This window comes from Myotis brandtii, unplaced genomic scaffold (genome assembly GCF_000412655.1).
Source record: "Myotis brandtii unplaced genomic scaffold, ASM41265v1 scaffold274, whole genome shotgun sequence".
Classification (NCBI taxonomy): domain Eukaryota; kingdom Metazoa; phylum Chordata; class Mammalia; order Chiroptera; family Vespertilionidae; genus Myotis; species Myotis brandtii.
In genome coordinates this window covers 5,023,699-5,038,210 of record NW_005360425.1, presented here as the reverse complement: position 1 = coordinate 5,038,210, position 14,512 = coordinate 5,023,699, and the positions used below count along the sequence as shown (strand labels likewise).

The window sequence follows — 14,512 nt, the reverse complement described above, 5'->3', positions numbered from 1 at the left end:
ATGATTCTCTCTCATCATGGATGTTTCTATCTCTCTCTCCCTCTCCCTTCCTCTCTGAAATCAATATATATTTAAAAAGTAATTTATATGAGAAGACAAGAATCGAGGTTGGGGGCAGCCCTCTCCTCTGGCTCAGGGGGCTGTCCAAGAACATCTTTTTTTGGGGGGTAGGGTGGGGAAGGGCTGTCTCTGGTCTACCTGTAACAGAACCCCCAGTTTGCTATCTCTGTGACCTTGGCACCTCACCCAAATTCTCAGCGCCTCAGTGTCCTGACTGTAAAATGGGGAGAAGTGTACACGGTTGTTGTGAGAACAAACCAGTTAACAGACTTAGAGCACTTGGGACAGTGTTTGCTGTGAAGTGGTGAATAAACGTTACTGACTCACTGAGGCTTCCCATCTATCAAACTGCGGCTCGCGAGCCACATGCGGCTCTTTGGCCCCTTGAGTGTGGCTCTTCCTAAGCCTTAGGAGTACCCTAATTAAGTTAATAACAATGTACCTACCTATATAGTTTAAGTCTAAAAAATTTGGCTCTCAAAAGAAATTTCAATCGTTGTACTGTTGATATTTGGCTCTGTTGACTAATGAGTTTGCCGACCACTGCCCTAGAGTAAAGGCTATTCTAGACTTTCCTAAAATTTTAGAAACAAACCTCAATTAGATCAGGTTGATCCACAAGTAAATTGATTGCCTGACAAAACAAACTTGAAAACACTTTAATGGAAGATAATATCTAGGCATGCAAAGTGTAACAATCACAATTCCAAGCACCCAATAAAAATGATTAGACATGTTAAAAAAATGAAAAAATGTGACCCATTACAAGGAAAATAACGTTAGTAGTAAGAAACTTAGACATGACATAGAAATCAACATGTAACAGCTTTGAAATTGCTGTAACAAATATGCTCAGTGATCTGGCACGGGATGGGTGAGTGAGCGAGGGGAGGACCCAACGGGTCTGGCGACTCTCCCCCTTTCAGCCCGGGTTCGCGTCTGCCAAGTGCAAGGGGCGGACCGCGGTCCCACAGCAGCCGCCGGCGGCGTGAGGATTTGGGGGCTGCCCTGCTTGAGAAGCGGCGGGGGGAGGGTCTGTCCTTGGGTGCGGCTCGCAGGGGCTGTGCACTGCTGTGCGGAGTGTGTCATCCTCACGGCAGCGAGGATGGAGCGACAGGATGGAGCATCTGGCACCCGCTCAGCAGGGCTGGGCTGTGGCTGCAGCGACCCGGGCATCCGTCCTCTGATTCATGCACACGGTGAACAGAGATTTGTTAGGCAGCGAGTCACATAGTTATTGAGCACCTATAGATGCGGACGATACAGTAGAGAGTACAGCAGACTAAGTTCTTTGCTCTTCTGGAGCTTACGTTCCAATGGGAGAGACAGACTATACAGGTAAGTGCCGAGTGCGATGGAAAAATAAAACAATAAAGCAGAGAGGGGCATGGAAACCGAAGATGGTGGCTTGCAGTTTTTCAGAGCAAGATCAGGAAAGGACTCACTGAGAGAGTGATATCTGAGCAAAGACTGAAGTGGACAAGGGAGATACCCTGTGGCCATCTGGTCCAAGGAGTAGCAAATGCAAAGGCCCTGAGGCAGAGGTATGTCTGGTATGTTCCAGAAACTACATTCAGGTCAGTGTGGTGGGAACTGAGTGAACAAGGAGAAGAAAATAGGGGTTTAGGTCGGGGGTGGGAGAGGGGGCTGCAGATGTTGTTAGGCCCATTAAGGCCACTGTAGGGGCTTTGGCTGGAATGAGATGGGAAGCCCTTGGAGTGGGGAGTTGAGAGGAGTGACATGATTTGAACTTATATTTTAAAAGGACCGCTCTAGTTGAGAATAGATTGTAGGACAGTGGTTCTCAACCTTCCTAATGCCGCGACCCTTTAATACAGTTCCTCATGTTGTGGTGACCCCCAACCATAACATTATTTTCGTTGCTACTTCATAACTGTAATTTTGCTACTGTTATGAATCGTAATGTAAATATCTGATATGCAGGATGTATTTTCATTGTTACAAATTGAACATAATTAAAGCATAGTGATTAATCACAAAAACAATATGTAATTATATATGTGTTTTCTGATGGTTTTAGGCGACCCCTGTGAAAGGGTCATTTGACCCCCAAAGGGGTCGCGACCCACAGGTCGAGAACCGCTGTTGTAGGAGGTCATGGACATTTGCAGGGAGACAAGTTAGGAAGCTATTGTAGTAATTTTAAAAAAAGATGACAGTGGCCCTAGCCAGTTCGGCTCAGTGGATAGAGCATTGGCCTGCGGACTGAAGAGTCCTGGGTTTGATTCCGGTCAAGGGCAGGTACCTCGGTTGCAGGCTCCATCCCCGGCCCTGGTTGGGCTCATATGGGAGGCAAACAATCGACGTGTCTCTCTCTCTCCCTTCCACTCTCTACAAATCAATGGGAAAATATCCTTGGGTAAGGAGGAGTAACAAAAACAAACAAACAAACAAACAAACAAACACCACAAAACAAAACTTAAAAAAATCCCTTCCACTCTCTACAAATCAATGGGAAAATATCCTCGGGTAAGGAGGAGTAACAAAAAAAACAAACAAACACCACAAAACAAAACTTAAAAAAGAGAGAGAGAGATGACAGTGGCTTGAAACAGTATAGTAAAATGGAGAAGTGGTCAAAGTTTGGAATATTTTGAAGATGGAACCAAAGGGATTTGCTAACAGATGAGATGTGGAATGAAAGAGATAGAAAGGAATCAAGGATGACTCCATGGGTTTTGGCCTGAACAACCAGAAGGATGATGTTGGCATTTCCCCAAAGTGGGGACGCCTGTAGGGAGCACACTTGGGGTGGGGAGAAGAGCAGAGGTCTGCTTTTGAACTTACTAAGTTTGAGACGCTTGTTAGACATCCAGGAGATGTAGAGGTATTTGGAGTGTGCAGTCTAGGAGACAGGTGCAGGGTGGAGATTTAACTTGGGGAAGCCTTCAGCATATATTTGGTACTTAAAGCTGAGCCTGGGTGCAAGGTTATACAGCCTAGAGAGTGAGTGTACACAGAAGAGGGGAGAGGTCTGAGGATTGAGCCCTGAGGCACTCCTAACATATGGAGGTTGAGGAGATGAGAAGGAACTAGCAAAGAAGGCCGTGATGGGACAACCAGGGAGGTGGAAGCAAGTCAGGAGAGTGCAGTGTCCTGGGGAACAGCTGAAAATGTTTCAAGAGGAAGAGATAATCAAACTATGGAACGTTTACAGGTCAAGCAAGGTAAGGGCTGAGAATTGGTAACTGGATTTAGCAACATGAATATCACCAAAGACCTTGACAAAAGCAGTTCTGGAAAGAATGAGAGCCTTGTTGGAATGGGTTGAAGGAAAGTGTTCAGAGAGGAATCAGAGTCAGCAAATATAGCCAGTCTGTCAGGGCTTTGTGCCAGGGCCTGGGTCGCTACAGGGGAGTTAAATGAGAACACAAGATGCTTCGCGTCCTTCCAGAGCACAGGCAGTCCGTAGGGAGGCGGGTAAGAACCAACAATTGCAGTTCAGTGCGGTGCATGTTACTATGAGCGAAAGCTAAGAGGCTGTAATCCTTAGCCTTTTCCTCTTGAAAAAGTAATTCTTAAGCTTCCTCTCAGGTCGAAAACAGGATGATTAAGTTAAAATGGAAAATAATCTCATCCCACTTCTCCCACTTGGTGGTCGGTCAGTCACTTTGCTTCCCATTCTTAGTTCTGGTTCCTTAAAACAGGAGGAGAAACAGGACTGGGCCTTGGGTGAAACAAGGAAGCCCTCAGCAATGGCACACCCTTTTCATCTCATGGCACACACAAACTGATTACTAAAATTCTTCGGCACAGCGAAAAATATATTTGTTGCTGATCTGACAAAAAGAAAGGTGTAATTTTAAAATATTTTTTTATATTCTATTAATTTTTTACCAAGAGGAAGGGAGAGGGAGAGGGATAGAGAGTTAGAAACATTGATGAGAGAGAAACATCGATTCAGCTGCCTCCACACCCCCGTGTGCCTGCAAACAAGGTACATGCCCTTGACCGGAATCGAACCTGGGACCCTTCAGTCCGCAGGCCATCGCTCTATCCACTGAGCCAAACCGGTCAGGGCAAGAAAGGTGTAATTTTGATTCATTCACACCGGATGACTATTGTTGTGTTGGCTGTTGTCATTGTTTTATTTGACAATCTAAGGGAAGAGGGGTCAGTGCCCATGATTAAATAGGTATTGCATGTTTTCAAAATACTTGCAGGCACACCAGTGTACCTGCCTCGGACCATCTCGCTGCCCTAGAGGGTTAGATTTAAGGAAGTACTCACTCTCTAGTTTGTTACAAGTTGAGGGTCAGCACTTACATGAATCTGAGAGTGAGTGCCTCCTTAAATTTTGTGTGATAAGGGAGGGGAATATGCACCTCTGCTTATTTTTCAGTTGTAAATTTGGTGTCCCAGTTACATTGTGTGGGCTTTTGAAGTTTATTACTTGATAAACAGGAGCAAAGCACAAATGCTCGTTCTTTTTTTTTTTTTAAAATATTTTATTGATTTTTTACAGAGAGGAAGGGAGAGGGATAGAGAGTTAGAAACATTGATGAGAGAGAAACATCGATTCAGCTGCCTCCTGCACGCTCCCTACTGGGGATGTGCCCTCAACCAAGGTACATGCCCTTGACCAGAATCGAACCCGGGACCCTTCAGTCCACAGACCGCCGCTCAATCCACTGAGCCAAACCGGTTAGGGCAAAATGCTCGTTCTTAAATTGAGGAGAAGCTCATGTAGCATACAATTAACCACAATAAAGTAGACGATTCAGTGGCATTTAGTGTATTACAGTGTTGTGCAACCACTACTTCTCTCTAGTTAAAACATTTTTATTATCCCAGAAAATGCCTGTACCCATTAAATAATCATTCTTCATTCCCCTTCTCCCACAACTCACTGAAATGTCCAATCTGTTTTCTGTCTATGGATTTGCCTATTTTGAATATATCCGTTAAAAGGAACAGTACAATGTGTGAGCTTTTGTATCTGGCCTATTTCACTTATAATAATGTTTTCAGGTTCATCCACATTGTAGCATGTGGCAATGTGCGTGTGCGCGCGTGCGCGTGCGTGCGTGTGTGTGTGTGTGTGTGTGTGTGTATGACAATTACTTTATTCATCCATTGGTGGACATTTGGGTCATTTTCACCTTTTGACAGTTATCAATAATGCTGCTATAAACATTCATGTACACGTTTTTGTATGGACACATGTTTTCATTTCTCTTGGGTCTGTATCTAGAAGTCATATGTCTAGGTCAGTGATGGCGAACCTATGACATGCGTGTCAGAGGTGACACGCGAACTCATTTTTTTGGTTGATTTTTCTTTGTTAAATGACATTTAAATATATAAAATAAATATCAAAAATATAAGTCTTTGTTTTACTATGGTTGCAAATATCAAAAAATTTCTATAGGTGACACGGCACCAGAATTAAGCTAGGGTTTTTCAAAATGCTGACACACTGAGCTCAAAAGGTTTGCCATCACTGGTCTAGGTCATATGATAACTGTAACTGTATGTTTAACTTTTTGAGGAACTACCAGCCTGTTTTCACAGTGGCTGTATCATATTACATTTCCACCAGCAATGTACAAAGGTTACTATTTCTCCATATCCTGCCAATACTTGGTATTGTTCATTTTTTTAAATTAATTATTTTATGAAAGCCATCCTTTCATAAAGGTACGAAGTGGTATCTCATTGTAGTTTTGATTTGCATTTCCATAATGAGCAATGATGCTGACCATCTTTTCATGTGCTTGTTGGCCATTTGTATATCATCTTTGGAGATATGTGTGTTGAAATCCTTTTTTCCCCCTCATTTTTAATTAGGTTATCTTCTTTTTGAATTATAAGAGTTCTTTGTATATTCTGATCAGATATATGTTTTGCAAATATTTTCTCCCATGCTGTTTGTTGTATTTTCACATTCTTGATAATGCCCTTTGAAGCACAAAAGTTTTAAAAAAAATCTTATGATTCATAAGTTCCCATCATTGTCTTTGTTGTCTAGGAGACAGCTGTTGTAATCCCTTAAGCATGGGTTTTATCAAAAAAATGGTTGAGAAGAAAATACCTGGAATTTACGTCTTATCTCTAGAGATTGGGAAGACCCTGATAGAGGTAAGGCTCTTCACAGCTCTGTTCCTTGGACGTTTGCTGACTAGTTTCATAGAATGTACTGCTCAAATGCTTTGCCTTATGCTTTTGCAGCATATCAAGCAATGGCAATTTAACTCCTGAGTGGCGTATGTGAGGATACCAACCTAAACTAAACAAGTTCACCTCTTAGAAGACGCCATTGTTGATTTTCAGCCCCGTCTTTTCACTTCTCTGTGGTTCCTCTTTTAGGATGTGGAGAATAGCTTCTTCTTGAACGTCAATTCCCAAGTAACATCAGTGTGTGAGATTCTTGCTAAGGATCCTAAATTGCAGCAAGGCTACAATGCTATGGGATTCTCCCAGGGAGGCCAATTTCTGTAAGTTCCCTTCTGTTATACCAATTACATGGAATCGACTTCTTTTTTCTGATTCGGATAGATTAACTCCTCTAGTTATTTTTAGATCTTCACCTATGGAAGGGAAGCTATGCTACCTCCTCCCCCAAACTATAGAGAAAGCTTATTTATAAAGTCACAGAAGTAGAAGTGAGCTGTAGAAGAAATGGACTCAGGGAACAAGTGACAGAGGCAAAAGAAGGCCCCTTGGAGCTTAGGGGAAAGAGAGAGGCAAGGAAAGTGCCCTGGGGAAGGAGGCGGGGAAAGGCCTGGGAGTGCCCCATAGACAGAGCCAGCCCCCCCACCCCCAACTATTCTAAAATGTCCCCATGTCAGAAGCTCTATGTGGAACTTAATTTATTTTCTATGAAAGAATAAAAACTTGTATTTGGTCATATCAGAGGACAATCCTGAAACTCTGTGGCCTTGGAGAACCACAGAGAATTAAGTGTCTTAATCTGAGGAATTGATGGTTGATGATACATTTCCATCTGACAGTCAGAGGTGATAATCCTTTTTTCCCCCCTCAGGAGGGCAGTGGCTCAGAGATGTCCCTCACCTCCCATGATCAATCTGATCTCAATTGGGGGACAACATCAAGGTAACTTTGGCTCTGTGCCTCTTTTTTTCTGTTTTAACCCACATGACCATTTGATTTAAAAAAAAAAATTCTAGCAGCTCTATTTATACAAGAAGTCAGCCAGCCATCCTTGCAAAATTCTGTTGTTGTCAGTCCCCCCCCCCCCACCCCCCAGCTTCTAACAAACTAACCAGCATTCTTGAAGAAATAGGAAGATATTTAGGGTTCCATAGGCCTGGAACACAAATGAATCATATGTGTCATCTACTTCTCTCCAATTTAATTGACATGATTTCCTGGAGGTGAGATGGTTGCAGCCACGTAGCTGGTGCTGGTTGAGGAATTAGGAAAGTCTAACAACCTTTCCTGTTTTCTGGCATTGTGATGTCTAGGCTTAGGTAAAGAATGATGTGTAAGCTTTTTTTGTCTGTGAAATTAACAGTAGCTATTAAATCCTTGGAAAACAACAGGTTTTCTATGTAGACAGAATTATAGACTCTTGGGGAAGGATGTGTCTTTGGAATAGAACTTTATCTCTGTTCTGATGGGTATAGCTATTAGGTGGTATAGCGAAGGGGTGGAAGGATTCTCATTATAATCAGGATACTGGATTCACCCAATTAACTATTACTGATGGGCAAGTAATTTGGTCTCCTAGGTCTCTTTCACAGGTGAGGGAAACTAAAATAAGGCTCTGCTCTTCTTGTGGGAATTTTTCAGAGGATGAAGTGAAATAATAGGTAGGAAATACTTTCTAAAAGTGCGAATATTATTCAAGTGCAAATTGGTAAAAACAGCTTTATCATTTTATTCATTCAGCAAATATTTATTGAAAACCTAGAAATAAGGCAAGGTCCCTTCCTTTATGAGACTTCCATTTCTGTGGGTAGTGGGGGAGATAGACATGAAACAAATAAAATAAATACAGGCAGTGGTAACTACGATAAAGAGAAAAATAAAAGGGTTAATACTTGAGAGACAGAATTGTGGTTGTATTGGTTAAAAGTGTAGGCTCTGGAGCCAAAAGTGCTGTGTTCATCTGGCTGTAGCACTTATTATCTAACCTTGAACCTCTGTTTTAAAGTTTCAAATCCGTAATATGGGGCTGGAAATGATTTCTATTCCACAGGGTGGTTGTGAGGATTAAATGAATTATTGTCAATATGTGCTCAGAACTATGTCCGGTACCCTGGAAAAACGTTATTGAGGATAATGGGGATGAAAGTGTAACTGGGAGAGGGGAAGAAATGGGGTTGACACTACTTGAGTTAGGGTAGGTAGATATGACTTCTCTAAGCTAAGACCTACGAGATGCAAATGAGTCCAGCCATTGAAGCAGCAAGAGCAGTACAGGTATGCCTTGTATTATTGCACTTCGCTTTATTGAACTTTGCAAATACTATATTTTCATCACTATCTGGGGAAGACCCTCCACCAGCAAAAAGATTACAAGTCGCTGAAGTTTCAAGTGGTTATTAGCATTTTTTAGCAATAAAGTGTTTTTTAAATTAAGGTATGTACATTATATTTTTAGACGTAAAGGCTGTTGCACACTTAATCGACTACAATATAGTGTAAACATAACTTTTACATGCACTGGGAAACCAAAGAATTTGAATGACTCATTGCAATATTTGCTTTATTGTAGCGATCTGGAATTGAACCTGCAGTATTCTGATGTATGTCTGTATATCCTCCAGGGAGGACCAGGTGCAAAGGTTTTTAGGCAGGAAAGAGTGTGGGGGGACCAAGAGGAAGCTGGTGATAGTGTTAATCCTCAAGACATTATTGAAGAATATTTGAGTGAAATCAGGGTCAAGCTCTGCCTTTTTTGTTTGTTTCTCACAGTGCCTTGGACATAGTAGGTATTCAATACGTAATTATTAAAGGAATGGGTATTTGTCTTCTACTACTCTAGGTGTTTTTGGACTCCCTCGGTGCCCAGGAGAGAGCTCTCACATCTGTGACTTGATCAGAAAAACACTGAATGCTGGGGCTTACAATAAAGCTGTTCAAGAACGGTATGTATGGTTAGCTGAAAAGGACATAGAACCAGCACTTCATGAAAATATCATGCTGACTTTCATGCTAACAGTGATTCCAGGAATAGTTGCTAGTGATATTCAAGTGCGATTTTTTTTTCTTCATAAATACCTCTCTACTATCTATTTTCTTGTAAACCTAAAACTGCTTTAATAATAATTTAAAAAAAACACAGAGGACATTTTTCTATATAAGAAGAATGTAATTACAACAGAATAAATGTTCATCTTAAACAAAAAGCCTTTAGAAAGTACCACGCCCAAGCAATTACTATTAATATTGGAGGGCAGATTCTTTATATTGTCAGCAGCGCGTGGTTAGTCTCCTACATCAATGTCCCCAATACTCAATGTGTTTGGGTATTATTTTTCTGTGTGTGTGTGTGTGTGTGTGTGTGTGTGTGTGTGTGTTTGAGTATTTAAAAAGAATCACTTTTGGAAAATGTTCTTGTTCAGTTGTTTCTAAATTAAAATATATATTAGAACCCCTGGGAAATTCATTAAAAATGGATTCTAGGGTTCCATTGCTAGAAATTCAGATTCAATACACCACAGTGGTCGGCAAACTGCGGCTCGCGAGCCACATGCGGCTCTTTGGCCCCTTGAGTGTGGCTCTTCCACAAAATACCACGTACGGGCGCGCACGTACAGTGCGATTGAAACTTCGTGGCCCATGCGCAGAAGTTTGCCAACCACTGACCTAGAGTATTCTAGGTGATAACTGGGATCAATTAGTTTGGCTATGGTATCTATCCTATGGGTTTTCCAAGTGGATCATTCTTGTCTAATAACAACTCTTCAATACAGTACTTCCTTGAAGCCATTTTCCAAAGTATAGGCTTGTGAGTGACTCACCGAGAAGCAACCGGAAGCTAGCACTCTTCCTTTTCTTTCAGTGGCTATATGCATAGGTACAAAGCTATCTTGGGTCAACAGTGCCACCTGATGGTCAGTGAAGGAAACTAAGATACGTGATATTTCCATCTTCCTCAAGCAGCTCTAACCACTGCTAAGCTTTACCCTCTTACATGGTTTGACTAGCCGTAGCTTGTTTATTAATGTCCTACATATTATTTGTTCTCATGGATATATACATAGCCTCTTTACACTTTATTGTTCTTAATTTACTCTTTATTCTTCTCATTCTAACTTAGATGGTTAAGAAAAGCACATCCTTTTCTTTATATTTCTTTTGTGAACCAAACACAACCAGTGGCAATCAGAATTATTAGATTCAATTCCTGGTCAAGGGCACATACTCGGTTTGCACTCGATCCCCAGAAGGGGGCAGAGTGAGCAGGAGGCAGCCGATTGATGCACTCTCATATTGATGCTTCTCTCTCTTCCTCTCCCCTTCTCTCTCTAAAAACCAATAAACCATTCTTTAAAAAAAAAAGAAAGAAAGAAAGGGAGCCACCCAGAGCTAAGGCAGTCTCTCTCCAGCTGTTGTCAGTGCTGCTCCCTCTGTTTCAGTGCTTTTTTCTCTCCATGCAGACCAGCCCCTGTGCCATGGTAAACCTGGCACAGCTCCTTTAGGAGATTATCTCAGCCTGAGGCTGGAATCTCTCTGCCCCAATTCAAATTATTAGGGAAGGGACCATGCCCCAGCTCAGGTCAGGTTCCCACTTGTTCTCATTAGCTGTGACCAGAGAAGTGTGGGACCACATGGTACCAACTATACCCGCTCCTGTAACTGGTAGGTGGGGGCAGGAAGGGTGCAGTTCCCACACGAGAGAGGATGGTTTTGATTTAGGCAGAGACCCCAGAAGATGTCTTCTACACTGTTCAGATAATTTAACCATAGCAAAGCAAATTTGATATCCTAATACCCTAAATACACAGTGAGGAAGTGGTTTTTTTTGTTTTTTGACCCTCACCTGGGGAGATGTTTATTGATTTTAGAGAATGAGGAAGGGGGAGAGAGAAAGAGAAACAGCTGTGTGAAAGAGACACATTGATTGGTTGCCTCCAGTACACTCCCCGACTGGGAATCAAATCCATAACCTTTTGGTGTATGGACAACTGCTCCAACCCAGCCACCGGCCAGGGCGGTGAGGAAGTGCATGGTGGGGACAATGAGTAATGGTGAGTGTAACAGCTCTCTCTCACCTTCTGACTGAAATCTGCCCTGTAGTTCCCCCTCTGAGATTCTAGCAGCCCTTCCTGATTTCTCCTTCCTCCTTTTCTCCCTGCCATCCCCCACCCTTGGCCTCTTGTCTTCTGTGCCAGCTCTGCTCTCCCCGCTGGCCCTCTCCTTGGTCCCTGGCTCCCAGCCTGCATGCCCCTTGCTTTGCAGCGCCTGCGCTCCCACCCCCATGGCTCAGAGTGCTTGTCTTCAGTTGTCCCACTTTGCCCACATCTTTGCCCTCAACTTGCCACACCCTTTCCTGGAAATACTGAGGCAACCATTCAAGCTGCCTCAGATACTTTTCAGTTGTTCATAAAAGTAGAGCGTGCCCTGGCCGGTTTGGCTCAGTGAATATAGCATCAGCCTGAAGACTAAAGGGTTGTGGGTTTGATTCTGGTCAAGGGCATTTACCTTAGTTGCAGGATCAATTCCCTGTGCCAGTTGGGGCACATGTGGGAGGCAACCAGTTGATGTGTCTCTCTCACGTTGATGTTTCTCTCTGTGAGTCTCTCCTCCTCCCTTCCACTCTCTCTAATAAAATCAATAGAAAAAATATCCTTGGGTGAGGATTAGCAAAATAAATAAATAAATAAACAAATAAATAAATAAAAGTACAGAGAGCCCTGGCTGGTTTGGCTTAGTTGGTTGAGTGTCGTACAAAAGGTCGCTGGTTCAATCTCCGGTCAGGGCACTTACCCAGGTTTTGGTCCTATCCTAGATAAGGGTGCCTACGAGAGGCAACTGATCGATCTTTCTTTCTCATATTGATGCTTCTCTCTCTCCCTTGGAGCCCTTCCTCTCCAAAAAAAAAAAAAAAAATCCATGAAACATGCTAAAAAAAAGTACAGAGAGTGTACCTAAAGCTTCTGTGTACCTAAAATTAGTATTTTGTCATATTTGCCTCAGATATTTTTAAGAACAGAAACATTTCAGATAAAATTGAATTTTTTACATATCTCTCCCAGATCTCATTCTTTGCCCTCCCTCCATAGTGACAACTGCTGTCAAATCAGAATATAGCCTATTAAAAGTTTGTATCATATACATACATATCCATAATCAGTCATCAAATAGTGTTATATTGTATATTTAAAACTTTATGTAATGGATATCTTATTGTGCATTTTATTCTACAAATGATTTTTGTACTCAATATTACATTTTTGAGATCTAAACATGTATTACATATACATAAAGCTGATTTGTCTTATTTGCTGCATGACATTTTATGGTATGACTTCACAGTTTATTGATTCCATATTGTACTCATTTCTAGTTCTCATTATAACTAAACAATTTTCAGAGAACATCATTGTATTGAAAAGCCCAGTCTTCTCCTCCTGTGTTCTGTTCTATTACATACTAACACTTCGACCTTGAGCAAGCTACTTAATCACTCGGAGTATGGTTGCCTCATTTGTAAACATGAGTATAATAATAGTACTTACTCTATGGAATTCTTGTAAGGATTGAATAGTTTAATATATATAAAATGCTTACAATAGGCCTGGTATATAGTAAGTGCTATGTGCTACTATTATACTCTCTAAGCCACAGTGGCGAGCCTCCGAGGGTAGAGGCTTATCTCACCAAGGGTGGCCTGTGGTTGGGAAGTTCTGGCTTGGGAGCTGTTCTTCCCTGCCTCTTCATGTGCTGCACTGGAGAGTGTAGACGCAGAAGATTTCGGCTCGTGTCTTACCCTTTCTAGTGCTGGCTGGGTGGCTTTGGGAGAGCTACTTAAGCTCTTTTTACCCTTCAGTGGTAAAAAAAGGAGGTAAACAGTACAAACCCATTTTTCTTCTCTGTCCACCTCCTGAAGAGCCGCCCTCTCCTTTGCCTCCCCGCCTCCTGCAGCACTTCCAGCTTAGCTCAGCCTCACGTCCTCCCCTGGGCTCACGTGTAAACATGAGTATAATAATAGTACTTACTCTATGGAATTCTTGTAAGGATTGAATAGTGTGCACCAGGCTTCTTACAAAACAAAATGTCCTTTTCTTCCTGTTGCCCCTTCTTAGCTATTTCTTTTCACACAAAAAGGTGACCAACCTGTGATTACTGCCTTTATTCTTTCTTTTATCCTTAGCCATTAGGCCTCCCCCCTGCCATTCTGAGTCACCAGAACTGGGCCTGGCAAGATCTAGGGCCTTTGTATTCTTTACCTACATTTTGTGAAGGAACTTGAGTGTCCACTTGTGTGAAAAGTGTGTGGGCTCAGTGCTCAACATTTCTCAGCATTTGACACTTGGCCACCTATTCTTGAAGCTTTGTCTTCCCTTGTTCTTCTAACTATCCTCCTGTCACATCTCTAAACCCTAACCCCCCTTTACTGCCAGGCCTACTTTGCTCATAACTTGTCTAGCATCCCCACATCCTTCTGTTTCATTCGGCAAACCCGTCCTACTGCGCATCTGCCAGATGGTCACTGCTGAGCAGCTTACAGTCTTGTAGGGGAGAGGCGGGACCAATACTCTCACACAGTAAGTGATAACAATGCCAAAACAAAATAAGACCACCACTAATACCAGTATTTTATAAATGTTCAGAATTCGTCACCTTTTAAAAATTGGATAAAGTAAACATTTAAAAGCTTTCAAATACATTTGTAAGCAGATTATATGTGTCACGCTGACCGCTGACAGTCTGACTGCTGCCTCCTTGAACCTCAGCCCCGTCTCCTGGGCGTCAGAAGCTGCCATCGTCTCTGATGTAGATGGTCCAGTGGGCTTTAGTGCCACGCTGCTCTGCTGAGTGGTGCTTCCAGGATCACTACCTCTGGGCAGCTCTTTCACTCCGGCTGGGGGCTGGCTCCTTTTGTAGAAATTTTGATTTCTTTTCCTGCTAAACTGGGATAGAAAGTCCCACTCATGTTCTAATTCCTCCCTTTCCCCAGAGGACATCTCCCATTAGGTCCACGCTCAGCCTTTTTCTCCAGCCGGAATATTGCTGTGTAGATGCAGGTGCTAAGTGGGAACTAACTTCTGGGAGAACTTATGGTAGAGGTGTCAGTTTTGGTAGGGGAGGGCTGGGAGGGAATGGAAGGGGAAGTGGAGAGAGACTGAGAGAAAGTAAAAAAGTGTGAAGAGACTGATCTGTGTCTGAAATAATATTATAACCACCAAATACCTGCCTTTTGTCCTTAAAAATTGCATGACATATCAGAGTCCTGAAAACTAGTATCACTCAATCTTATATAATACTAGAGGCCCGGTGCACAAAAATTTGTGCA

General features: G+C 42.4%; 1 protein-coding gene across 2 annotated transcripts in view; it reads left to right on the top strand.

The window, feature by feature from the left end:
• Positions 1-920: 920 nt before the first annotated feature.
• PPT1 (palmitoyl-protein thioesterase 1) overlaps positions 921-14,512 on the top strand; it is a 21,589-nt gene continuing 7,997 nt past the window's right edge. For both annotated transcript variants that reach the window (XM_014541609.1, XM_014541608.1), the window contains exons 1-5: positions 921-934; positions 6,053-6,162; positions 6,391-6,518; positions 7,067-7,137; positions 9,035-9,137. In XM_014541609.1, coding sequence (XP_014397095.1) covers positions 931-934; positions 6,053-6,162; positions 6,391-6,518; positions 7,067-7,137; positions 9,035-9,137 — 416 coding nt within the window. In that variant the 5' untranslated portion in view covers positions 921-930. The remainder of the gene's footprint in view (positions 935-6,052; positions 6,163-6,390; positions 6,519-7,066; positions 7,138-9,034; positions 9,138-14,512) is intronic.